The 24,941-nt window shown below is 40.9% G+C and overlaps 2 protein-coding genes across 5 annotated transcripts; one reads left to right on the top strand and one right to left on the bottom strand.

Annotated features, from left to right (window-relative positions):
• The first annotated feature begins 795 nt into the window (after positions 1 to 795).
• LOC137296378 (uncharacterized) lies at positions 796 to 16,872 on the top strand. Its single transcript, XM_067828162.1, has 3 exons — positions 796 to 879; positions 11,819 to 12,132; positions 14,260 to 16,872. Exons 2-3 carry the CDS (start codon positions 11,867 to 11,869, stop codon positions 14,417 to 14,419), a joined length of 426 nt encoding a protein of 141 aa, XP_067684263.1. The 5' UTR covers positions 796 to 879; positions 11,819 to 11,866; the 3' UTR covers positions 14,420 to 16,872.
• A 1,064-nt stretch (positions 16,873 to 17,936) lies between these two features.
• On the bottom strand, positions 17,937 to 24,232 carry LOC137296377 (heterogeneous nuclear ribonucleoprotein A3-like). 4 transcript variants are annotated; one of them, XR_010957640.1, is made up of 10 exons: positions 24,116 to 24,222; positions 22,471 to 22,676; positions 22,142 to 22,262; positions 21,559 to 21,775; positions 21,251 to 21,442; positions 20,993 to 21,052; positions 20,516 to 20,734; positions 20,268 to 20,366; positions 18,318 to 18,387; positions 17,937 to 18,175 (listed from the first exon to the last, which is right to left on the bottom strand). XR_010957640.1 is itself a non-coding variant. In XM_067828160.1 (9 exons), the coding sequence occupies exons 1-8, from the start codon at positions 24,122 to 24,124 to the stop codon at positions 20,293 to 20,295; spliced, it is 1,098 nt and encodes a 365-aa protein (XP_067684261.1). In that variant the 5' UTR covers positions 24,125 to 24,222; the 3' UTR covers positions 19,485 to 20,042; positions 20,268 to 20,292. The 4 variants fall into 4 exon arrangements, 2 of the variants coding, with proteins under 2 accessions (XP_067684261.1, XP_067684262.1); XR_010957641.1 differs by lacking the exon at positions 20,993 to 21,052 and having other exon boundaries at positions 24,116 to 24,206; XM_067828160.1 differs by lacking the exons at positions 17,937 to 18,175; positions 18,318 to 18,387 and adding an exon at positions 19,485 to 20,042.
• Positions 24,233 to 24,941: the final 709 nt, after the last annotated feature.

Genomic DNA, 24,941 nt, shown 5'->3' on the forward strand with positions numbered 1-24,941 from the left:
CATAGGGGGTAAAAGACGAAACTTCAAGGCAACCGCTGAACATATGTAGGTCGCATGTATATCTGCCTCGGATGGCATACCACAGATTGTGAATGAAAGAGCAGGGATTGGCTCCCATGTGCAAAAACTTACAGTGTCTGGTTAAATAACTTATTATGTCGAGTTAAATACCTTACAGTCGAGTTAAATGCCTTACCGTATCAGGTTAAATATCTTACAGTGTATGTTTGAATACATTACAGTGTTTGGTTAAATACCGTATAGTGTCAGGTTAAATACTTTACAGGTATAGGCTAGACGGCGAGGATGCGTTCTGCAGCCGTGGAATAAGGCGGTTAGAGGGCTCGAACCGCCTTAATCCACGGTTGCAGAACGTGTCCGAGTCTTCTAACCTACTTAGAGCATGCATACAAGTATTGCTTTTAACAAAATAAAAGAATGATGTTTATTTGGTACGCGTCTGTAATTTAATGAATACACTATAGTTTTATTTTGAGCGCTAGCAAGTTTGTGGTACGGTCGACTTATGTCATGAACGGCACGTGCTAATATGTGTTATATTCTGTATTCTACCTGAAGGCCCGCACAGTCGCTATCGTTAAATCAACGCTAATATGTCTTGGCCAGTTACCGAAGGTCGTCTTGTGAAAGCGGCCTGATGCTCTTTGATTAATCAGCTTCAGGGTTATATAGGATTTCATTCCGGGCCCTCATCAAGGATGGTTAATTATTAATGAACCGAGGACTCAAAACTCGTGCTTTTCAGAAATCTCACCTTATAAACACATGGACTCCGCGCACGTCTCTTCATTACGCAGCAGGTATGGGTGGGACCGACATCGACGATACGTTGATTCCAGCTTCACAGTGTTTTTGACAGTAAGTGATGAAGATGAAATTCTATGTACAGCACTGGAAACTGAGGAGGAAAAGGATCTTCTTCAGCAACATTACAGCGCTGTTAGTGACGTATAGGAAGTCCACGTGAGTGAGGATGTATTTGGCGGCGCTCCGTAGTGGGAAGCATAGTGATCATGAAAGATTTTCTGTACCGTTGTTGGATTCTGAAATTGCAGGATTACTCGAGGCAAGTGTGCCTCAAAATACCAAGCAGAATTTACGTTGGGCCTGTGGTCTATTTGAAACTTGGAGATATTCACGTAATCAGAGAATTTTACGAGGGGAAACATCCTGACATCGTTTAATAGCTAACAAACTCGATGATCTGAACCACGATGAACTTAATTACTCTGTGTCGTTTTGTATGCGAGGTGCGCAAAAGCGATGGATCTGAATATAATCCAAACACTCTCCGGCAGGTAGTAGAGACCGCACCGGAAATACAATCACGCCGCCTGGTGGTATGCTTACATAGAAACGGGTTTTGGTTTGCAGAATGGGTTCACTGTTACGTGTTCATTCACAATTATAACGCTATGGTAAAAAGCATTCTTCAACACGTGAAGGTAGAAAACGCCTTCAATTCCGGTTTGGTGCCCACTGAAACCAGTTGCAGTTGATAATTTGCCGCGTTTTTGCATTTGGACAGAGAGACACCAAGGTGAGTAGACCCTCATAAACGTACATGCTTAAATGTAATCTTTGTCTTCATATACATTTGATGGCAAACGCAACTTGAATGTATAGACAAACGAGTAAAACGGTCCAGGGCCCCGTTTCACAAAGCTCTCGTAAGCCTGAGATCTCGTAACTTTTCTCGTAGCATTCGTACCTCCTATACTGTAACATAGGAAGTAGGAATGCTACGAGAAAAGTTACGAGACCTTAGGCTTACGAGAGTTTTGTGAAAGGGGCCCCAGGACCACATGTGACGTGTGAGAGAGACGCTGTAACACAATAAACAAAAGTTGAGCACGCAGCCATCGTGGCCAAGATGGCCGACATGTTTATCTTAGATACATGTACATGTTAATTGTAATGTGTTATAGAGCAAAGCTTTATATTTCGCAGGTAGTCGTCCGTGAAACGTCAACCAGCAGATATGCAGAAATCAATGCAGAGGAGTTTGAACTAATTTGAGGTATTTCGACTCACCTATATTCATTCAGATTATACTGAAAATGCATCTCGACAGTGACATTGTATAAATCTCTAAATCTTTGTCATGATATGAAAATGCAATTGAACTCTGCAGAATGGCTCGACAAGGAAAATTTCTTTTGGGAAATCTAAAATCCATGTTTAGAGACATGCCTGTTACAGAAATACACAATGTTGTCCATGCACAGAAGTTATATGATTTCATGGAACGTGTTCAACCAACTGTTATAAATGAAGCAGAAAAGATAATCATTCAGGACTTGGAGGAATGTGGGAGTGTGTCGTATCATATATTCAAAGTGTTTGTCCGCAACATGAAATCCGAATGTACATGTATTTGAAGATGGCAATTGCAAATAAGTTCACTTTTATTAATGACCACTACCACATGAGAGTTCTGAAAGAATTGGCTTGGTTTGCCCTAGACATGCAACAAAACACAGACGCTGACTGGCTGTTGTATTTTTAGATTGTGTGGTTCATCTGTTTTATACTAATGCTCCTGTGACTGTATTGTGACATTTCATGATGGGTTATAAATATGCCTTTGCTCATGAGTTTGGCATCATACCCACTGATGTTCCCAAAACTGTCCTTCCAAGGGGGAAGTGTATTACTAATGGGCTTGTACTGGATTTGTACTCTGAGAACTGAAAACCCAGATATAACACCTGAAGTAGTGTGTAGATTTTTGCACATTCACAGTAGCTACAAAGATCACTTATCAGCAAGAGTTAGTAAACTTGACAGAGAAAGATGAAACGTGGTAAGTATCTATAGATACTGTTGAACACCACATTTGAACTGCCCTATGAATGATGCAGAAAACAGCATCAGACAGTGATAACTGAACTACAAACTAGCACTGAAATACAGAAGCAAGAACTTCATCAGTTGAAAGGTGAACGAAAACATCTGAAACGCAAAGTCTTCCAGCTCATAGAGAGCCGTGAAGCAAAGGGGTAGAAAGTATCAGAACTGAAGGAGAAAGTCAACAGGTGTACAAAAAAACTTGAAAAAGAACTGATTAAATGTCAAGTTGACAAGGCAAAGGAAACAAGTTCACTAAAGTTTTCTCAGTCCAATTTGGGAGCAGAGGTAGCTCAACTAAGCAGACATATATCTTGTATTGAAACCACAAATGCTAGTCTTGAGTCACAGATTGTAACTTTGAAGATGGAGAGGACAACTTTGGAACTTGAAATGAGGCAAAAATCTGACCAAATATCATACTTATTGAAGAGGAATGAAGAGTTGGAATCAAATTGTCGATATCTTGAGCAGTCTGTTGGAGATCTGCAAAGTGATCATCTTAAACTGTATGATACAGACACCAGAATGTTCAAACCTGAAACAGAACTCTGTGTATATAAGTTACTTGATTATAAGGTGGCATTTGATAACGTGGGTGGAGTTATTAAATCTGTGGCATCGTTACGCGGAAAAACAAACATTGATCGATTGCCAAAAGAGTCTACTGTGAGGAATTGTCACAAATGCAGGCAGCTGAAGTATTGCCAGCAGCAGAAACGATGACTCTATACACTGATGAAACTGCAAAGCGTGGAGACACGTTTGGTGGATATCATGTCAGTGATGAAGAAGGAAATATGTGGGTTCTGGGACACAGAAATATGGCAAACAAGTCAAGAAAAAAACAGCACTAGATACCTTCAAAATGGTGCTGTCGGATATCGATAGGAGCTTGGAATCAGCAAAGGAATCAGAAGCTGACCATCAACCCACTGGACATCAAATTCTCTCAAAGATCAGATGCACAATGTCTGATCAAGCTGCAACAGAGAAGCACTTTAATGATTTGTTGACTCAGTACATATCTGAAATACTTCCTGAAGTCACAGCTAGCTGGCAGGACTTGACTGTGGATCAGAAGGGTGCTTGTGCCAAAATGTACAATTTCTTTTGTGGACTACACCTACTTGTAAATTTAGCAGAGCTGACCAACACTACCCTGAAGAAATTTGAGTCCAGTTTGGACTTTGCTACTTTGCCTGAAACCACAATGTTTACATACAAAGAAGTCTGAAGCTGGAACAGTTCCGTGTGAGGACGGCATGCAAAGCATTCACAAGAGGAGGGGACGAGAAAAATGGAGCTTACAGGGCATTTGCAGACTATATTGACGATCAAAGGGATGAGATCCTCCGATTTGCCCTCTTTCGTGGGAATAGTTTGTTGATGGAGGCCTAGTCTACTACTACTACTACTCCAAAGATATTACAGAATTCATAGGAGATGTTCATGGTGAATCTAACACACTCTTGACAGCAGTTCATGCTGACTCCAAAGTTCCAGCATTCCGTGCGGGCACAAAGGTTTTAGGTCTGATAGAGAAGCAGGTGACATCCCAATTGTGGAGAGTGATTGAAGACAAGGGACATCTTCTCGACATAAATCAGCATTATTTTCGTCTTCTAACATTTCTCAGAGAGGCATCAATTGATAGCTCGGCATTCCTAGCTGGGAAGCAAGTACCTTTTCCAGATCACGTGAAACATGACCGAGTCCTTGAATATCTACTAGCGGAGTCTGATGTTCATACCATTTGTCAGCGGATGTTACAGTTCCTGTTCTCATCATGGATAACATGTATTGAGAAGGCTGTGAAGGATCATTTACCAGGAGGTGACCATGAGAAAGTCAATGCAGTGATGAGAACTCTCACTCTCAAGCACAAGTTTCCCGAAAGTATATTTGGATTACTCGATCACCTACTCACTGTGCGGCCAAATGCAACTACTCTCTGCAATGAGGCATACATCATGTTTTTCAAAAATAAAACATTTCAATGGATTGACAGCAAGCCAAACCATGAGCGCAATGAGTTGTCAAAGAAGTGTCACACACTGATAAGGGAGATCAAAAAGGAGTTCAAGCTTCGCTGTGAGGACATCATGGAATCAAGAAAAAAGCTCAGAAAGAGAAGAAATTGCAACTACTGAGCAAAAAAACCAAAAGGAACTTCCCGAAAAGGAGAAACTGACTAGTGACATTATCTATTATGGTCTCTGGCAGTCCGAGGAGGAAATCCGTGTAAACGTACGTGACCTTATGGCGTCCCAGACAAAACAAGAATGCAGGAAAGCCCTTTGTGCTCACCTGAACTTCAGAAAAAATGTCCTGAACCAGAAACATCATGATAGAGCTATCGTCAACATCACCCGAAGAAATAATGTACCATTGACAATACTTGATCTTGAGAAGAACCTTGGGGAACTTGTGCGTGCTTCACTTATGTCGCCAAACATTGCTGAGAGACATGTAGCTGGACATCCCTTGTTAGTAGGCAAGACTGTTAAGCACACTTTCAAAGACAGTGATGAATGTGACACCTACACTGATTATATTGGCTATGTCATCAATACTGTTCCTTGGCATCCAACCTGGTATAACATCAAGTATGAACATGACTGTGCAGTCTACACATACCATTTGCAGGATAATTATGCTGATGGTTCCTTGAAAATCCATGTTGGTAAGATGCTTGAGGCATGGAGTTACCTGATATGGAATGATTACAAGGACAGTGGTGAACGTTCATTGCCACAGGACAGTGGCGGCATGTGGCCAGGATGGCATATACTTATGAACTAATGGTTTCAGGCAGGACCTGGAAGCACATTGCCAGGATGGCATATTGTTTTGGAACTAACGGTTTCAGGCAGAAACCTTGATGCATATGGCCAGGATGGCATGTATTTGTTTTAACTAATGGTTTCAAGCAGAAACTTGGCATGTTGTTATGATCAGAAACAGGTTGCATGCAGCGATCATTAATGTTGTGTTGTTATGACACCATTGCGAAGCAATCGGTTGAGACAATATACATAACTTAATGTCATAGTGATGCCCACCATGGTTTTATATACACACCATACAGTTTAACATAGCTGCAGCTATAGGGACTGAATTAAACAGCCTCTGAGTCAGCTGCATCACAGTAATGTCTACAGTAATTTTAGGGCAGTTGTGAAAAGTTTTACTAACAGATTACAGTTCCCTCATTTTTCAGCCCCTCCCTCCTCAGTTCAATCCCCATTACCTGGCTAATACTAAAATCACTCACTCATTTGTTTGTTTTCTGATCATTCAATCATTGCGACTACACAATGTTAAAGAGCTGAAACGTTTATTGTTTTTATTGTTGGTAAACATTCACTTCCAGAGGTCTGTAACAAGACAATAAATGAGTACTTATTTAGGAAAGATCTATGTACGGAGAATCTGAACAGGGCCAGGGTATTCAGATTTCATGTTCAGTTTAGTTATCATGATTATGTATGCTATTGGGGCAATTTGCATTTTTCAATTCTTCATGCTGCTCTGTCACGACTATGTCAGTAATTCAATGTATTTTACATCATGGTCTAATTTATATATCGAAAGAAATAGAATGTTTCTGTATTTTAGTTGTGATTTAACAAACCTCAAATGCGATCATTTTTTGTCATAAACTAAGCCATCCTGAGTTATCTCCCTTTCTGACCGTTCACGAAGTATTGTGTCACGTTTTGCGTCTTATTCTGGAGAATGCTGAACGTTGTTGTTTAAAGATGAGCTTATTTGAAAGATCTTGAGGGTAAAAAAATTGTCAAACGGTGTACGGGTGTACGGCGCCTCAGGAAATAAGGATTTACAAGTCTTACGGTCTCGTACACTCTTTCAAAACACAGTGTATCCAATAGTGTCTAACTAAATACCTTAAAAAATTGGTATCTGTGTATGTGCTTTACGGTAGTTGAAGTGTCATGATATATTTGTAACGTCAGGTTATGACATGCACCACCTTTCCTCTTGTTGAGGCACGGGGCATTCCTGTTTACTGTCGTATGAGAGACAGGGTATTCCTGTTCACTCTGTGTTGAGGCACGGGGCATTCCTGCTTACTGTCGGGTGAGGGACCCGTTTACCCTCGGGTGAGGGGCGGGGTATTCCTGTTTACTCTCGGGGGACGAACTGGGTATTCATGTTTACTCTCGGTTAAGGCAGGACGTACTCCTACTTACGGGTGAGGCACAGTATTCTTGCTTACTGTCGTGTGAGGTAAGAAGTGCTCCTGTTTACTGGCGGCTAAGGCACGGGAGATTCCTGTTTACTCCCGGGTGAGGCGCGGGGTATTCCTGTGTACTCATGGATGATGCACGGTGTGTTCCTCTTTACTGTCAGTTGAGGCACGGGGTAATCCTGTTTACTGTCGGGTGAGGCACGGGGTATGTCTGTTTATTCTCGGGTGAGGCATTCCTGTTTTGTGTCGAGTAAGGCACGGGGTAGATATACTAACTGGACCCGTGAAGGTCCCGGGGTAGAATAGGCCTTCAGCAACCCATGCTTGCCATAAAAGGCGGCTCAGCTTGTCGTAAGAGGCGACTAACGGGATCGGGTGGTCAGGCTCGCTGACTTGGTTGACGCGTGTCATCGGTTCCCAATTGCGCAGATCGATGCTCATGTTGTTGATCACTGGATTGTCTGGTCCAGACTCGATTATTTACAGACCGCCGCCATATAGCTGGAATATTGCTGAGTGCGGCGTAAAACTAAACTCACTCACTCACTATACTAACTGCCTGGTGAAGCACACTGCATCCATTTTGGGGATGAGGCTTTGGGTAACCCCCAGTAACAGAGACACGTGTTATTTAAGGTTACTTGGTGACAGAATTACGTTTTTAGCATTCTCAACCAGGTTGGGACAATATGATTGTCTGGAAATGCACATGCTTTTCATGCATATAAACCTAAAGTGTGCCTCTCACTACACATTATAGGTCATCTCTTTGTTTTCCCAGAATAACCGCATTTGAGGTTTTTGTTTTGGAGTAAGACCGCTAATCAGGTTTCACTTTTCGTTAGTTAGACCGCCTTCCAGGGTTTTAGTATTTTTAACTTTATATGAACATCAACAATCAAATGATCCACGAGTGTTTGAAATCAATTGAAAAATATCGCTCAAGAGTAAAGTCACAATACAAAAGTGTTCCGAAGCGAGATAGGAACCGCAGTTTTCTCATCAGCAGGCAGACGCTCTACCACACCTTCACCGGGCCGACGAAGGTGGAGGGATTAAATTATCTACTTATAGTTACTGTCATTACATTGATTTTACACGCGCTTCAGTTATTGTTATGTAGCTTCATTAAATGATCATCTACATTGTACTTACCCATCATTGACGGTATATATGATAAAGAAAACACTTCTCGGTTTTGGTAGAAAACCTCCGGTTTTACATTGTCTGCCAAAACCTCGGAGGCATGTTTTCTCCTATACTGATAGTTTCATGATGCGACGTTTCCTTGTTCACGCTTACACCGCCATCAAGCAAGTTATTAACATGTATGAATCGCATTCATTGCAATAAAGAAGTTGTCTATCCATAAAAGGTATTGTAAATGCCACTCAAAGAAGAAAAATAACCTTTGAATGTAAATGTCTGACTGGTTTGGCTATGATCTAATGTATTTTACAAATTGATAAATTCAATACAATGTCGGGTTACCAGGTCATTACCTACCCTGGAAGACGTGGTTCCACCGATAGATGCCTATTTTATATATGTTTTAGCCATGTAATTCCTGAAATATGGGAAAGTCTGTATAAAAGACGTTTTACTAATTATATTTTACTAATATAAATTATTCAGAGAATAGTCGGTTAGTGAATACAATAATCTTGACAGGTGAAGAAAGATCTGAAAGATTCGGCCTTTACACCTACATTTACTGTGATATACGGTGTGGCTCTGTTTACTGTCGGGCAAGGCACTGGAGTTCAGAACGTAAAGAATGGATTGCGTTTTAGGGGTACCAACATCATTTTAAGTCAAGCTTGTGTCTCAGCTGGTACAGACGTTCTATTGACACTCGTCTCAGCTTTTGCAATTCGATGTGAAGAGTTGCGTGCCTTGGACTAGCCCCCCCACCATTCATGTGCTGTAAGAAAGTTCCCCCATGGGACACGCTCGTTTTGTTTCACGCGAGTGCTTGCTTGCGCATGCTCAGTTGGTCACCTTGCAAGAAGTACACATTGCTCAGCTGGGTGACACACTCGGTTGAGTGAGTGGGTGAGTGAGTGAGTTTAAGTTTACGGAGTGAGTTTAAGTTTACGCTGCACTCGGCAATATTCCAGCTATGTGGCGGCGGTCACACCCTGTTGACTGTTTACGAACAAATATGTATGTTTAGGTCAACTGATTAAACATCTGTCAGAAATTATTTTCTAGCTAGTAATTGTGGTCCATAGACGCAGACATGATAGTGTCCGGGTATGACTCGTACGAGTCTGTAACACTTACTTAACTTATCTGTTAATCAATTCAATGAACCAAACCCAAAACAACAGCTTTGTTGATTACGAATTTGTTCAATTGTGTAAGTAAGTGAATAAGTTCGGACGAACATCTTTGGCCTACTCATCCGTGTTGTGTAAATAATCACTGTGATCAACAGCATGAGCATCCATCAACGATTTCTATACAATGACATGTGTCATGTGTTATTTCCTTAAGTTCTGTGATAACTAATATCTCGTAAACCGGATTACCAATATATGTGAAATATGGCTTTGCTAAATTGATTCTCCTTCAAAAATAAAATTAATGGAAGCTTTTCAGACACTGGGCCTCGACAACATAGAAACAAGCTCCGTCCGTCCGTACGTACGCGATACTTTGTCCGAAGCACATCTCCTAAACTATTTGTGATAATTAACCAAATTTGGTACACATAACAAGCATGGTCTGTAGATGTGTCTTTTGGGGATTAGAGTCAGACATGAATTTTATTTTTGCGGTTTCCATTGAAACATGACTTTGGCTGTGGCTATGACGGGTGATGAGGGTGTCATCTTGTCCGACGCAGATCTTACAAATTATAAATGTTAACTTCATCAAACTTGGTACACATGTCAAGCATGATCCATCCCTACATGTGCCTCTTGAGGATTAAAGCCCGATATAAAATTGATTTTGCCGGTATCCACGAAAACATGGCTGAGGCTGTGCCTATAAGGATGTTACCTTTCCCGGAGCAGATCTCCTAAACTGTCCATTCTGGCGTCATCAAACTATCAAACTTGGTACACATGTCAAGCATGATCCCTAGATGTGTTTGGGGGAGGGGGGGCGGGGTTAGGCCCAGATATGAATTATATTTGTAGCGGTTTCCATGGACACATGGCTTAGGTTGTGGCTTTGAAGATGTTATCTTGTTCAGAGCAGATCACGCAATTCCTTTTATCAAACTTGGTACACGTTTTCCATGTCCACCATGATCCCTAGATATGCCTTTAGAGGGCTTTATTTCTTGTGTTATCCGTGACGAAAAGGCTTGACTTTGACTGAACTTGGTGGTTCTGCTCTTTTTTTTGCGGAGCAGAACTTTACAAGTTTACGAAACTCTCCTTCTACTCTGCCATATGCACAACACATTAACACACTGTAACAAACACAATTAGTAGACATATTCATGAAGAGTATTTTGCCATTGCGGTAAGTGTTGATGACTTTGTCTTCTGTGTCTCGAATCTTGGTTGTTTTGGTAGTCTAAATAGTCCGTGCCTGTGTCACATGTTTTGAAAACGTTTTATGCCATGAGAATGAGGAGAAACCAATCCTGTTCCGTTATCGACTCGCCCCTCCGTGTATTTATTTGTGGTTCATGTACACGTGGGATCAAGTGGTCAGGCTCGCTGACTTCGCTGACACATGTTATCGGTTCCCAAGAGCCCAGGATGACAATCACTGGATTGTCAGGACTCGAACTCGCTTATTTACAGACACATAACTGGAATATTGCTGAGTGCGGCCTAAAACTAAACTCATTCATTCAAACATTGTGTCGTCCCACAAAGCGATCGAAAAGTTAAGGTGATCGTAACTCCCATACTTCAACATAGACTTACGACCGGTTTGTGGGGCGGATCCCGGACCTATTAAAAAACAACCTCTCGGTTGAACTACCTTCTACTGTATGCACGTAGTACGTGATTTACACAAGCAGGATAATGTTTGCTTACTGGAAATTGATAAGACCACGACCTGAGGCACGCCTGCGTTTGGGTAAACGATGGCCTGGTAACTGCACAATACAACACGGCTGTGGTTGTGAAATACTCCTCACCGTCAGACACTGGTTTTGATTTCGAAATGTAGAGCGAATTGCGTAACTCGACCGATTAGCTGAACACTTGAGACTGACGAGTCGGGGTTTGCAGTATGCAGACACTTTCGTCTTGGGTCGGTTTAACGTCGGGAACCGTGAAGATGTGATTGTTTATAAACTGGAAAACGAAATGACGCTGACGCTCAGTGAATGTATGAGCTTATTATTGCGTTCAACTGAAACTCTCTGGTATGTTGTATGATTTGCAGAAACTTCATAATCATAGTGAACCTTACATTGATATTTACTCGTTTTGCTAACGGAGATTAATGATCAGAAGCAGGACTTAATCAAAAATGCCGAGACACGGACGAAGACATGGACTTGGTCATGGGAGGCATTTTGGCCATGGCGGCCATTTTGGTCACCGCAGTCATTTTGTTCATGGCGGCCTTTCTGGCCATCGGAGCCACATTGTTCATGGCAATCATTTTGGCCACACCAGCCTCTTTAGTCATGGCCATAATACTGGTCGCCGCCGATCTAACCTTTCACCGGCAGAGCTATTGCTTCTAAATCAACTGAACGCGCCACTGAATTCAGCAAACATTGTGATGAATACGCCATCGACATTTCAGGTAGGGAACTACTATGGAATTCTGGGAACTCCCGGTGGTGCCCGAGTAATGGTATCGTCTGCTCCGGGATCCGAAAACTCTACCCCTCAGTCTCTTGGGTCTTCCGTGGGTGTCTGGCCACAGACGCCACAACGTGGACAGGGTGCGGCACAAGTCGGATTTGAGGGGATGCTGAACGAACCAAGCGCTCCCTATATCAATGCCCCTCCGTCTTATTCGGACGCCACTGTGGATTACCAGGTAGTATCAACGGCTGGGACGTCTAACGGAGTCCTGAAGCCATTAGGGATGGAAGGCCGGGAGCAGAGTTCCAGGTAGGGACACAGTAGTCGTGAATCTCTTTGTCTGCATATTCATTTTCGGTTCTGAGTGAACCAATTTCCTTTACATGCAGTCTTCAGTAAAATATCTTAGTGCATATCTTGAGTTTTTCTATCAGTCCAGCCCAGGCTAGCCCACGATGGTTACTGCAGAGTCCCAGGCTACACTGTGGGTTATCGATGTATCTATAGCAAAAGCAAAAGAAAGCATGCCGAGTTTGTGTGGAACTGAAAAGCTATTTAAGTATATGTATAATAAATGAGTTCTTTGAAGACTGGTGGATGATCTGCAGCCTCATGACACTCAAGTATTTTATATTGTTCCATTATGATTTGAGTTGAGAGATGGACAAAGCCAAAGATCATGTGTTCGTTGCAGGGAAGGTGTGACAGATCTCTGTGGTTACCCTTTGGGTTTAAGACAAGACTGTATTCTGAGTCCTATCTTATTTTCAGTTTTCATTAATGAATTATATCTTGAAATAGCTTCAAAAGGTAAACATGGCATCCAAATGTTTCCAGATCTAATAGAAGTTTTGATGTTACTGTTTGCAGACGATGTCATTTTTAGTGTCAGATACAGTGGCTGGTCTCAAAAGGCAAATAATTATTCTAAAAACATACACAAATGAATGAAAATTATCTGTGAATCTAGATAAAACTAAATTGTGATCTTTAGGAATGGTGGTCCAATAGCGTTGAAAGAAATATGGGTATTTAATGGTCAGTTGGTCAATGTAGTGGATCATTATTCATAGTTAGGAATCTAGTTTTCACATATTATGAACTTGAACAACTGTACCGTGGATTTGCCATTGCGTGCAAAGAAAGCCCTAATGAGTTTAATTTCAATTGTTCATTAAGTTGGACCCATGCCACCTAAAATATTCTTTAAACTCTTTGATACCCAGATACAACCAATTATATTATACGGCTCAGAAATATGGGGATTCCAGCGGTATGAATGTTTGGAGAAGGTCCATTTATTAGCATGTAAAAATTTGCTTAGTGTTGGGTCTTCTACACCAGATTGTATGGTATATAGTGAATGTGGTAGATACCCCTTATATATTAATTCCAAAATTAGATGTTTAAAATACTGGTTCAAACAGCGTCTTCCTAAAATAGCATACAATATGCTTTTACATTTAGATAACATGGAGAAAATTACATGGGTAACGCATGTAAGGAATCTTTTATTTTCCCATGGTTATGGTTTCATATGGTTTTGTCAGTCAGTTGGAAGTGTTTTAAGGAATTTAGAACGCAGTCTGCAAATATGTTTTACCAGGAATGGCATTCAACTTTAGAAGATAGCTCACGTTATGCTTACTACAGAACTTTCAAGACTTTACTCCAACCATAGATTTATTTATCAATACTCACGACGGAAACTTTTTAAGGAACCATTTTATTAAATATCGATTAGATTTATTAGACCTTGTTGAAAATAAGGGCAAAATGTGTCCATTGCAAAATCGAAACGAATTTGTCGGTTATGCAATATTTTACAGTGACCCTCGAAAGAAATATATTAAAGATAAAGATGCCGCCATCGCAAGCTTTCGTATACGTTTAAACTGCTAAGAACGAATCTCAAACCTTTCACTACATATTAAACATGCATTAGTTAAAAGGAATGAATTGCTTAAAGAACGTGTTACTCCATGTGTGTAACTTTATGTTATATACATACCCTCTTGTACATGGACCGGAGGCCTTTTGTACAATAAACCTTTTGACTGGACGACAAAGACAAGATTTAAAAATACACCAAAACAAAAATGTATTAAGCGATGTTGTTTTCCGTTGTTTTTGTTAAAGAAATGATTCGTATAGTCATGTGCTGTATTAATCCATTAAGTTGATCCATGAAGAAGTTTGTACTTGAGTACTAAGCACAGGTCGTGTCACAGACATAATATTGCTAATGAAATATATTTTGAAAATAAATAATTGAGAATAGAACACAGTTATTTGTGTTGAGATGAACTTGAAAGAAAGACTTTCTTTTTCCAGTAGGTTATGAGAACCTGGAACAATTCCATTTGGGGACCACCGTCATGTTGGTGGAGTATTTCTGAGTTCGTCGTTTAACAGTCATTACTTTCTTTGTTCCAGTTCCATCACCAAAGGTCAAGGCTATACTGACCTCTTCCCCAAACCCGAGGTCAACTCGCCGGACCCCATGGAATACATTCATGCCGCGCCCCACAATAGATACAGCTCCACACCACGTGATGAGGACTCGCACAGCAGAGGTTGTTGCGTCATATCCTGAGTATCTCATCAATGCGTGGCTTGGACACCGAAGGGTCCATCACCTCATGAGCACTGCTATCGCTTGCTGCGCTTGTGCGCTGCTCTCTCAATACATTTCCCAGACCTCATAGTATGAATTGTTGCAGATTACCTGGCCCGACTGTACAGCAAGCACGTGCGCTGCCAATATACTTTACAATGATATTGGATGACTGGTGTACAGAAATGTGTTCACGGGGGCAGGAGGAGGGGGCGTGGAGGGAAGAGGGGAACACTGTCCAAATATCGAGATTGTAGATCACGCAGCCATATCAACATGAAAATTCATAACTCAATATATACGTATTGTTGAGCGATATAAAACACTACACACATACACGCACAGACATGAATGCCAATTCATGCTTTCCTTCCTTCCTTCCTTCCTGATATCCGGTATCCTGTAACCTCACTGCTTATGTGAATGAGCTTGGCTAGATTGGATCTACTGATGTTACTTGTTTCAGTCGACGATGTAGATAGCGTGACGAATGAACAGTTTCGTGGTTTCTTGTCTACACACAAACAACACAAACGACGGCACTCCTATAACATAGGTAATGTACTGGATGCTATAGCAAATGATATCCTTGAGATTTGCGAGAGTGATCACAACAGAGGAACGGATGGATGCACACCGCTTCAAAGGACGTGTCAGATGACCGCAGACTATCCGAGGTATCTCGTTTTCACCTTAAATGGATACCCACATTAGTTTCCCTGGTTACAAGAGAAGTGGAAGTGCTCGGGCAAATGTATTACTATGAAAAATAATGAAGGAAAACATGATATATTGCCATGGTAGATCGGGTCAACGAGATATACTCTGTTGGTCTAGCATTCCAACCACTGCTCCATAATTATTACATACCAACCCTCAGTTATTACATGTGAGGTATACTGGGTCGTTCTACCAAACCGACCCTTGCTCTATAGTTCTTACATTTGAGGTATACTGGGTCGATCTACCATACCAATTCTTGCTCCATGGGTATTGCATTTGAGGTATACTGGGTCGTTCTACCACACCAACCCTTGTTCCATGGGTATTACATGTGTGGTATACTTGATCGACCTACCATACCAGCCCTTGCTCCATAATTATGACGTTTGAGGTACACTGGGTCGTTCTACCATACCAACCCGTGCTTCACAGTATTGTGTAAATGCAAGGTGACGAAGACGGCCATTGGCAACTGTTCGATGGCTGATCGGTGATGACCAATAGCGGGTTAACTGCATTGGTATTTATATAATACTGTTATCTAATAGGATTTTAAAACTGGCAAACGTATGCCGAAATCAGATTCTGAGAGAGTTTCAGTTCCTCCTCAGTCAAAGTTATATTTATGTGAAAATATGACTTATTATTCCCTTCAAATATTTCAAATTTGAACAAACTCAGCCAAGAAATGAATATGTCAGAAGATTCTACTCTCATCATATAAAATAAACTTGAAACATATGTTAACCATGACATATAAAACAATATACGATTGCAAAATTCTTGACTTTTACTTTTACAAATACTGTCCAAACGTTGACTCGAAACCCGGTAGCAAGGGTCTTCACACACAGAACACAGTACTGGGGACCAGTGGAGCATGTTGTGAAATATTCTGAAATTGAAGGAAGCAGGTAGGGTAACCAAACTGAACTCAGGTATAAGAACTCAGTTTGGCGTCTATGACAGTCGCATTTGTGTTCATAATATTAACCATGAAAGGAAAAATACAGACCTGGACTACAGAGCGATTTCGAAAGCAATTATCGGAAATGACTTGAACTTTCATTAAAACAGTCGTTACCTTCTAAAGTTCGAGCGCTTCATGAACTAACTGGAAATACGGGAGACCAGCTGAGAAAAAAACCTTTGTGTTACACCATAGCCTTTTAATGTGCCCGGGAGTATTGATTCATGTCAGTCAAAATAATTTCATATATATGTTATGTAAGCACAAGGGCGGATCTACACATTACCCCTCACGTCGTGAACTTTTATTAAATGACCATTAAAACTTGGGTGTGAATGAAGTGTGTACTCCTACGCTTTCTCAAAAAGCTGTATCCGCCCCCTTTAACTGATGTGTTAAGATGATGGAACAGCGGTATTTCCCAACAATCGTTGAAAGCCGTCTGGACTGAAGCATGCATTAGGAAGACTTTGAGCTGTTCGCCGTTTGTAGGTTTGGCGAAGCAGTGTTGAACAAACCCAGCTCAGTGACTATCTCGTATTCCCTGTTATAATGCCAAACTACATAATGTATCATGTTTGCCAGCAAAGATATTCCTCCAAACTGCCTGGATATTCATGTTAAACTTAGAAACTATGTCATAGTAGAAATTACGTCCATTCAGTGCACAGATTATGATGTTATCTCGTTTCCATACAAAGGTATGTACTCGTTCTTTGAATAAAGATCTTTATTTCTACAATGTATTCACTTTTGTGAACTAGATTTTGCTAAATATGCCATACTGTTTCAAGATACAAATTTGTTCATGATTGAACAGTAACGCTGAAAGGATTATTGCCACGTTCACTAAATGACAGACCTTGGTGAAAATAGACAAAGCCTTAACACCAAAAATGCAGTTGTTCACATGCAGCACACTGAACATGCTTTCCAGCATTTTGATGCATGATTCTTGTGCTGTTCATCTGAAGTTTGCAGTTGGGATTCCCCCTGGAGTCATCTTCGATGTAACCATGTGTATAATTGTAAAAGTGTTTCGATAGGTAGGATACATACAATAACCCCATCACCGTGGATGTATTTGGAAAAAGTTTCAACCCGAAAGTTTTTAATTGTTTCGAATCCCATCTACGATATCCGTACTGTGGTGATGTGGACCTGTGACGCGGATCATGTTCCGACTGTGGATGAGACGCATGCACATTTTACATTCCTGCTCACGTCCATTAACAAGCTGCTTACAACACTAATGTAGGTCCCACACTGTCAGCATGTAAGCACAACCAATATTATGGTCTCATAACTGACTTTCTATGCAGGGACAAGGAACAATACACCATACGAAATATCCCAATTCAGAACCTGTCAATCATTGCCAAATCCCTCCATTCAAAATTGCTGGCTATCCACTGAAATCGATATCGATAAGTATCAATTAACGACAAATATTTGAGTGCACAAATAAGTAAAGGAATATACATACATATATTTCACATAGCTGTTCGAGTAAGGACTTTTTCTGCATAAACCCTAACCTACTGAACATAACTTACTAGACATGAACACGTCCAAAATATATACATTGACAACATTCTATCACAAAGTCAATGTACGATATTTTTTATCAAACGTTTTCACATGGAATAGCCTAACAATCTGACATTTCCAATTACCGATGATTTTAGCCAGTCTTCTGCAATTCATCAGGAACATGTTTCTGAAAACACAGGCATTGAACAAGTCCTTTCACAACAGGGCATTTCCGACAACTGCCAATTCCTATACAACATGACACATAAGCAGGGTCAAGATATTTATTATACCTTGTGTTGATACAGGTAAACAAAGCCCACAATGAAATACCCAACGATGACCTGGTGCCTCGTGGAATTGTTTGCTTCATTACTGAGCAACTTGTCTTGAACCTGCCTGTATCCCTGGGTTAACAGCAGGATTTACGTTGGTTCACCACCCACTGTTGTACATTCCTGGGTTAACAGTAGGATTTACGTTGGTTCACCACCCACTGTTGTACAAACCTGACAAAGAAAACATGCAATTACCAAGAGAAAACAGAATAATATTGTGTTTGCCAATAAGCTAAACAAGAACACATGGGTTTGTTTAAAAAAATGAGTAAACAAATATTTACAAGTTTCAAATTCATTACTTGGATTTTACCTATGTTTGACGATCCTTTATGAACGGGCACCAATGACAGAAGTCATTGATTTAGCTTGTTTGTGGATTCCTAGAACACAAAAAAGACACGAATGACGGCCAGAAAAAAGAAATCAAAGACATTTAACCAGATTTCAACCACTAACTTTTTTCAATGTTCAAGTACTACAAAAGATAAACATTAATAGTAATTTTGAAAGTATGCATAGTGGAATGTTTAAACAACTTCCAAATATTATATCAAGGGTAGTAATTCTAGAGATTGAATGCTATGAATTTGGGTAGTTTATGAAATCTGGTTACAGGGTTAATCATATGGGTAAAAGAAAACGGTGATAGGCAAAAAAAAATCTATTACAAGAAGCTATAATGAAACATACTTAGAAAATGAAATCTCATTATTCCTTAAGCATTACTTAATCCCATTTACTTTTATGTGTACTCAACTCAAACCATGAAGAGCCCAATAATCAGTAAACACTTAGAACAAACTCCTACCTTACCTTACTACACAGACGTTCCTGCATTGCTAACTTGCTGGTGCTATCTAGCCTGCATTTGGAGCTGAAGGATGATTGCCTACACTAGGTAACCTCTAGGAGACCAGTGTTACATATAGCTGGTAACTAACACACATCTAAAACATACAACATTCACCCACCCCAACAATATTCGTGCACAAACAATAACAATGATTTACCTGTGTCATAGAAATATGGTACATCGAAACCCAAGGCAGAAAGCCAGCAACTAGTGGGTATGCCAATTGAAATGAGAATTAACATTTCCCAATGAACAGATGGGTATTCTTTTAGCATGTACCAATTTCTAGCCACTTGATCCACAAGTAACATGCATTGAGACTCATCTAACCTGGTTCCACATAAATCCACTGTGCATTATCTGTATCTTGACTAGATCTGAAGAATTTCAGCAGTATACCAAGAAACACTACTTCATAGTTTTCCAAACTGCTAAAATCAACAGACAATACAGAGGCTACATAAACTTACGGTGCACAGTTGAATTTGACCTGCATGTAACCAACAATGCTTAGTGTTGCAATGCATTTCATTCCTTCCCCTGATCTATTGTTTACAGATGCAGAGTCAAATTTCTGGCCTTTCTTGAACACAATGTAGAGAAACTGAAGACACTGAATAACAGTTCTATTTCTTTTGTTTTCACTTTTATTAAGACTGCCCACAATTTGTTACAAATGAGTAAAAAGATAGCACAAATAGTGAATAGTCTCGCAATGGTGGTCAATGTGATGATTTCCATGACATATGATCAAGTTTGATTCATGATACATGTAATAAAATATTTTCTTGCTCTCCCTACAGCTTCTGGGGACAGGAAGATAGCTGCTGGACTATCTTTGACAGTTCATTTCAGGTTGTTCACTAATAAATACTCCTTGCAATGTCCATTATGCCTGCTCTAGCACTACGCTCACATAGCCACACCGGCTAAAACAGACAGCCGCCAACTATCCTCAAGGTGACTCTTGCTTAGAGCTATCCATGTATGGTCGCCTGAATTCCTTACTCTCCCTTCAGTCTTGGTCATATCTTGAAGCTACCGTCTCTGATGTCCATAGTGGACACTTGCCTCCTTGTAGCTATGGTAACATGGTGCTATGGTAACCATAATTGCTGGAAACACTTATCCCTGATCTATGTCTGCCTGCCTGTCTTACGCTGCTTCTTAATGAGAACCTGCCTGGTACAATCAAATAATGCAAAATATGTAAAAATGTCATAACAACTCAAAATCATCAATGTCTTTTAATCATTTTCATTACCAGTAAATAACTGTGCTTCAATATACTCTAATTCTATCATAACCAACTGATGTTTACACAGGAAAACCTTATTCGGCACTTTAAGAACTTAGCTTCATTAATGGGATGATGTACTCTGGGTGAGAATGGGATGAGATACTTACATGGAGAGCCTTTTGTGAGTGGGATTTATCGTCTGTTGTATCCCCCACCGCCTCCAAAGTTACCTCCATAGCCTCCTCCACCGCCACTACCATAACCACCTAATAAAATAAACAGGTCATTTACCTATTTCAATTGTAAGGCTGTAGGTTTTCTGACATTTCTTACTGTTTGCTGGAGTCATTAGCTAACAATTAAAAAAATCCTTCTCACAGATGGTGTTTCAGATTGGTGAGGAACCAACACCTACCTCCGTAAGGACCAGATGATCGCTGGTTGTAGCCGCCACCACCACCTCTCATGGCACCACCTCCATAGCTGTCACCATAGCCAGATCCAAAGTTGTTGCCACCCCCACCCTGGTTCCAGTTTCCTCCCTGCTGACTGCCTCCATAGCCGCCACCACCTCCATATCCTCCATCATACCCTGCACCACCGCCTTGGTTGCCATAGCCACCGCCATAGCCACCTGTAGGTAATAAATTATATGGTAATTCAAACCCGACTTACCTACTAATTGTAACATCGACCGAAATATGTTGACCACTACTTCTTCTGCTGCCAGGTACCTACTAAAAACTACATTGTCAACACACCAAACTTAATTTACCTTGAAATGTAACATGCATTGGTCAATACAGGCATTTAAGTAATAAACTTTAACGAAGACCACACTACATCCCACACACTACAAAAGTATGAATTGCTCATCTGAATTATTACCAACCTGGTGACCCCCTAGAAGACCAGTTATAGTTAGGCCCACCACGACCCATGGAACCCGGTCCTGAAAAGTTATTAATTATACTAAATACATGACATGGCCATGTGTAACACCTACAGAGCTAAATGATTCTGCTCTACTATGGCATCACTATCAACTGATATCTCTTTATTATCAGGTTTGGTATTTGGTTTACGCTATCAACACACCTACACAGGATTCATCAGGATTTGCCAACACCTCACAAGAATCACAACTTACCTTGATTGTAGCCTCCTTGGCCATAGCCACCATCGCCACCTCCATAGCCGCCACCTCCTCCGTACCCACCACGTCCTCCACCCCGACCACCACGCATTCCTCCACCACCACGGTTTCCTTGTTCTTGTTGCTCCTTACTAAGAGCCTTCTTCACCTCAACATCCTTCTCCTTGATTGTGTGACGCTTTTTCACTGAAATAAGGTCAACAATATCCTGTAACAATTGCCAACAGTGGTACAGTTGAAAACGTAATGTTTCTGAAATGCTAATAATTGTTTCCGAGAGATCTCAAAACAAATATACTTACAAACGCATTTATCAACACTGTCATGGTCATCAAATGAAACAAAGGCAAAGCCCCTGAGCTTCTGTGTCTGTTTGTCCTTGATGATATCGATTGAGTTGATGGTACCAAATTCTTCAAACACTGCTCTCAGATCGTCCTCCTCCATATCATCCTTGATCCCACCAACAAACATTTTCTTCACAGATTGCTGAGATTCACTGCGACCACCAGAGTCCCGCTAGAAAAATGTAAAGGAACATTTAGTAAGAATGTGTCTTCTCTATAAATTCAACGATACATGACCAATCAGATTTGAGGACTAAATGTCAAAATGAGGTGCATTTGCTTTGTCTTCATATTCAAGACTTTGAAACTCACTGAAAGGGAAAGCGCCCCTTCTGTTCCCCTATATTCTTTATTCCATTGAATAACTGAGATAATACGAAGTGGTTCAACCTTATATACTGTACTTAATTCTTGGGCTTCCAGTGTTTTTGTGAGTCCTACAAATGTAAGTGATGTCATAGGTTAAAACGTCAAGTATATATCAATTTATAAATAATATTTGGGATGGGATAAGGGGAGAAACTCAGTAATGTATCACCTCTCGTGGCATGGCCCTCTTTGACTCCACCTCACGTCCGTCAATCTTGTGGGGACGTTCTCCTTGGGCAAGATCAACCATGGCAGCTTCTTTGTATGTGATGAAGCCAAAACCTCTTGACCTGTGAAGATATATGCACAAAGTAAGTCGTAAATAATAGTCATTCTCGACAATAAACAAAAAATAATAATTATAAATGAAGTCACATATATACAAACTGTCCACGAAGAAACCTCTAAAATTTGATCAAACACAACTAAGGTGTTACAGCTATGAACATAGTTGTAACACTGAAACTCGGCTTCATCATGCCTTTTCTTCATACACACCTCTTCGTTTCCGGGTCTCTCATTACAACACAGTCAACAATTGAACCCCATTGTTCAAAGTGGTTCTTGAGGCTTTCTTCTGTCGTTTCATAGCTCAAACCACCGATGAAGAGCTTGCGGAATTGCTCGTGTTCAGGGTCTTTGGGCACCCATGCTCCGCCTCCACGTCCACCTCCTCTGCGACCGCCACCGCCGAATCCTCCGTACTACAATAAAAACATTTCAGTTTTATGTCCTGGTCACGTTTCGATAAATCGCGAGGCTAGAGTGCAGTTTACCGGGCGCGCGACCCGGGACTGCTGAGCGCTCGCTAATGAGCGCGCGCTGTAGAGCTACTGAACTGTCTCACTTTACCGCGCTGATGTATCCTTAGGGTTAGGGACCCTTCTAGAACCTTAGGGTTAGGGACCCCCCTTCTAGATCCTTAGGGTTAGGGACCCCCCCTTCTAGATCCTTAGGGTTAGGGACCCCCGCTTCTAGATCCTTAGGGTTAGGGACACCCCCTTCTAGATCCTTAGGGTTAGGGATCCCCCCTTCTAGATCCTTAGGGTTAGGGACCCCCCTTCTAGATCTTTAGGGTTAGGGACCCCCCTTCTAGATCCTTAGGGTTAGTGAGTAAAGGTTAGGGTTGGCAAACCTTAGATGCGATTATATCCATATATCCATCCACGAATCGAAAGTCAAACGATAAACGTCATCATATATCATAGCTTCGCTGGATTGGCTGCACAACATCTTGAAAACAATGCCTAGGTGTGGCTTCTCGCTTTGATGAATGGTTAGGCGGGGCCTAGCTCTGCGCATGCGCAGTAAATGAAAACAAACCATAATAATTTGTTTTCATTCACTGCGCATGCGCAGAGCTAGTGGGGTAATGACCCGTTAAACGAGCACTGACAAACTGTGATCGCACCGGTGGTCCCGAGGTAGCGTGTCCGCTAATTAGTCTAATTAGAATCCCACGACCCCTGCTGAGAGCGTTCGAGCCCCGCCAGCACAGCGAAAAAAATCGGAAAAAGCGCGCCCGGTAAAGTGCACTACTCCCAATCGCGAAGTGATCAAGGCAAACCGTGACTGTATTTGTTAAAAAAAGTCTCGGGTAATTTAACTATGAAACAGTGTAGGCTGTTCGATGTGTTTCCTTATTCGTCAATGGCAATGATCGAAAATATTGAATCTTGAAAATCAAAGTCAGAATGGGCCTACGTACATTAAGCCTTTCATATTACTACACACACACACACACACACACACACACACACACACAAATTATTGCCCACGCCTATATTGCTAATTCGGCAACACGTGGCCCAAAAATACATTCGATACCGTTCTTAATCTGGAAGGCCAACCCTCGTAAACATATAAACATAAAGCGTGATGTAATCAGAATCCCATTTAACCACCTAATTCAAGCACGGAGAAGACCCACAACTCTGAAATGAATATTTCTTTGTGTGTGACAACATGGCCGCACACATGACGCGCAGAACGACGCCATTGCTAAATTCCACCTTTCCAATAGAAAGACCACATTTGCCTCTTTGCAACTGTACTTACTACTACTCTAGTGTAAGAAGACTAAAAAACACATAGCAGAGCTAAACGGGAAGGCATGTTAAAATAAATTTCGTGTTTTACGTACCTCAGGCATATTCTGTTGTGCTTCTTGTGCTGGTTCACACGCAGGAATGAACTGCAGACAAAGAGATCAGCCTACTTATAATACTAGGCATGCGCAGTTGGTGGTATGATGTCATTTGTCACTTCGGTAGTTTCCGGCGAGCTTCCCAAACGATTCGGCTAGTGTCGTATATTTCCGGAGTTGTTATCGCCAAAGAGTTTTTCTCCTCGCATCAAATTACCGTTCGTAGTATAGATTTATCTACAGATGTATCCATTTCATTTTGCAAAATATGAATATGTATTGCCTTTCCCCCTTTGTTCATTCATTTGAAAGTAACGGGTCAAAAGTAAATATGTTTTCAACAATACAAGAACTAATTTATTTTTATTACAAGTAATGCGTGAATCATGACAGACAAGTATATGGTCTCTGATTATCACCACTGCTCGTTCTTTGATCAACTTTGTCATTGGTAAACCAATTTACGGACGTTGTCTTTTAATTTTTGGCACAAATATATCCATGAGTGTGTGATTTGGTGAAATAATAACGATCAAAGATATGTGAATTGTGGTGATGGATTGTTTCAGAGGGATTTGGGGGCATATACATAAGTTCAAGTATTTCTACATACACCCAAGTACATGATGTGTTATTATTCCGTATTGGATATTGATTGTTCTCTTGTATATAAATATATTTGGTTATCCATTCTGTTTGAGATCATTTATTTCTGGCGCACACAGACAATATATATTTTAGAATACTGTTGACGCATAGAGTGTGAAACTCGTACATGTCTATGGGCAATTTCATGACAAACAGAACCTTTCTAGAGCCAGGA

The sequence above is a fragment of the Haliotis asinina genome, chromosome 9 (genome assembly GCF_037392515.1).
Source record: "Haliotis asinina isolate JCU_RB_2024 chromosome 9, JCU_Hal_asi_v2, whole genome shotgun sequence".
NCBI lineage: Eukaryota > Metazoa > Mollusca > Gastropoda > Lepetellida > Haliotidae > Haliotis > Haliotis asinina.

Excerpts from the sequence above, each read along its gene's own strand:
- LOC137296378 (XM_067828162.1), top strand. The coding sequence starts at position 11,867 with ATGGTATCGTCTGCTCCGGGATCCGAAAACTCTACCCCTCAGTCTCTT. Across the intron at positions 12,133-14,259 it reads GGCCGGGAGCAGAGTTCCAG|TTCCATCACCAAAGGTCAAG; the intron begins GTAGGGACACAG and ends TCTTTGTTCCAG.
- LOC137296377 (XM_067828160.1), bottom strand. Across the intron at positions 21,776-22,141 it reads AGAGGGCCATGCCACGAGAG|CGGGACTCTGGTGGTCGCAG; the intron begins GTGATACATTAC and ends ACATTTTTCTAG. Across the intron at positions 21,053-21,250 it reads CCAAGGAGGCTACAATCAAG|GACCGGGTTCCATGGGTCGT; the intron begins GTAAGTTGTGAT and ends ATAACTTTTCAG.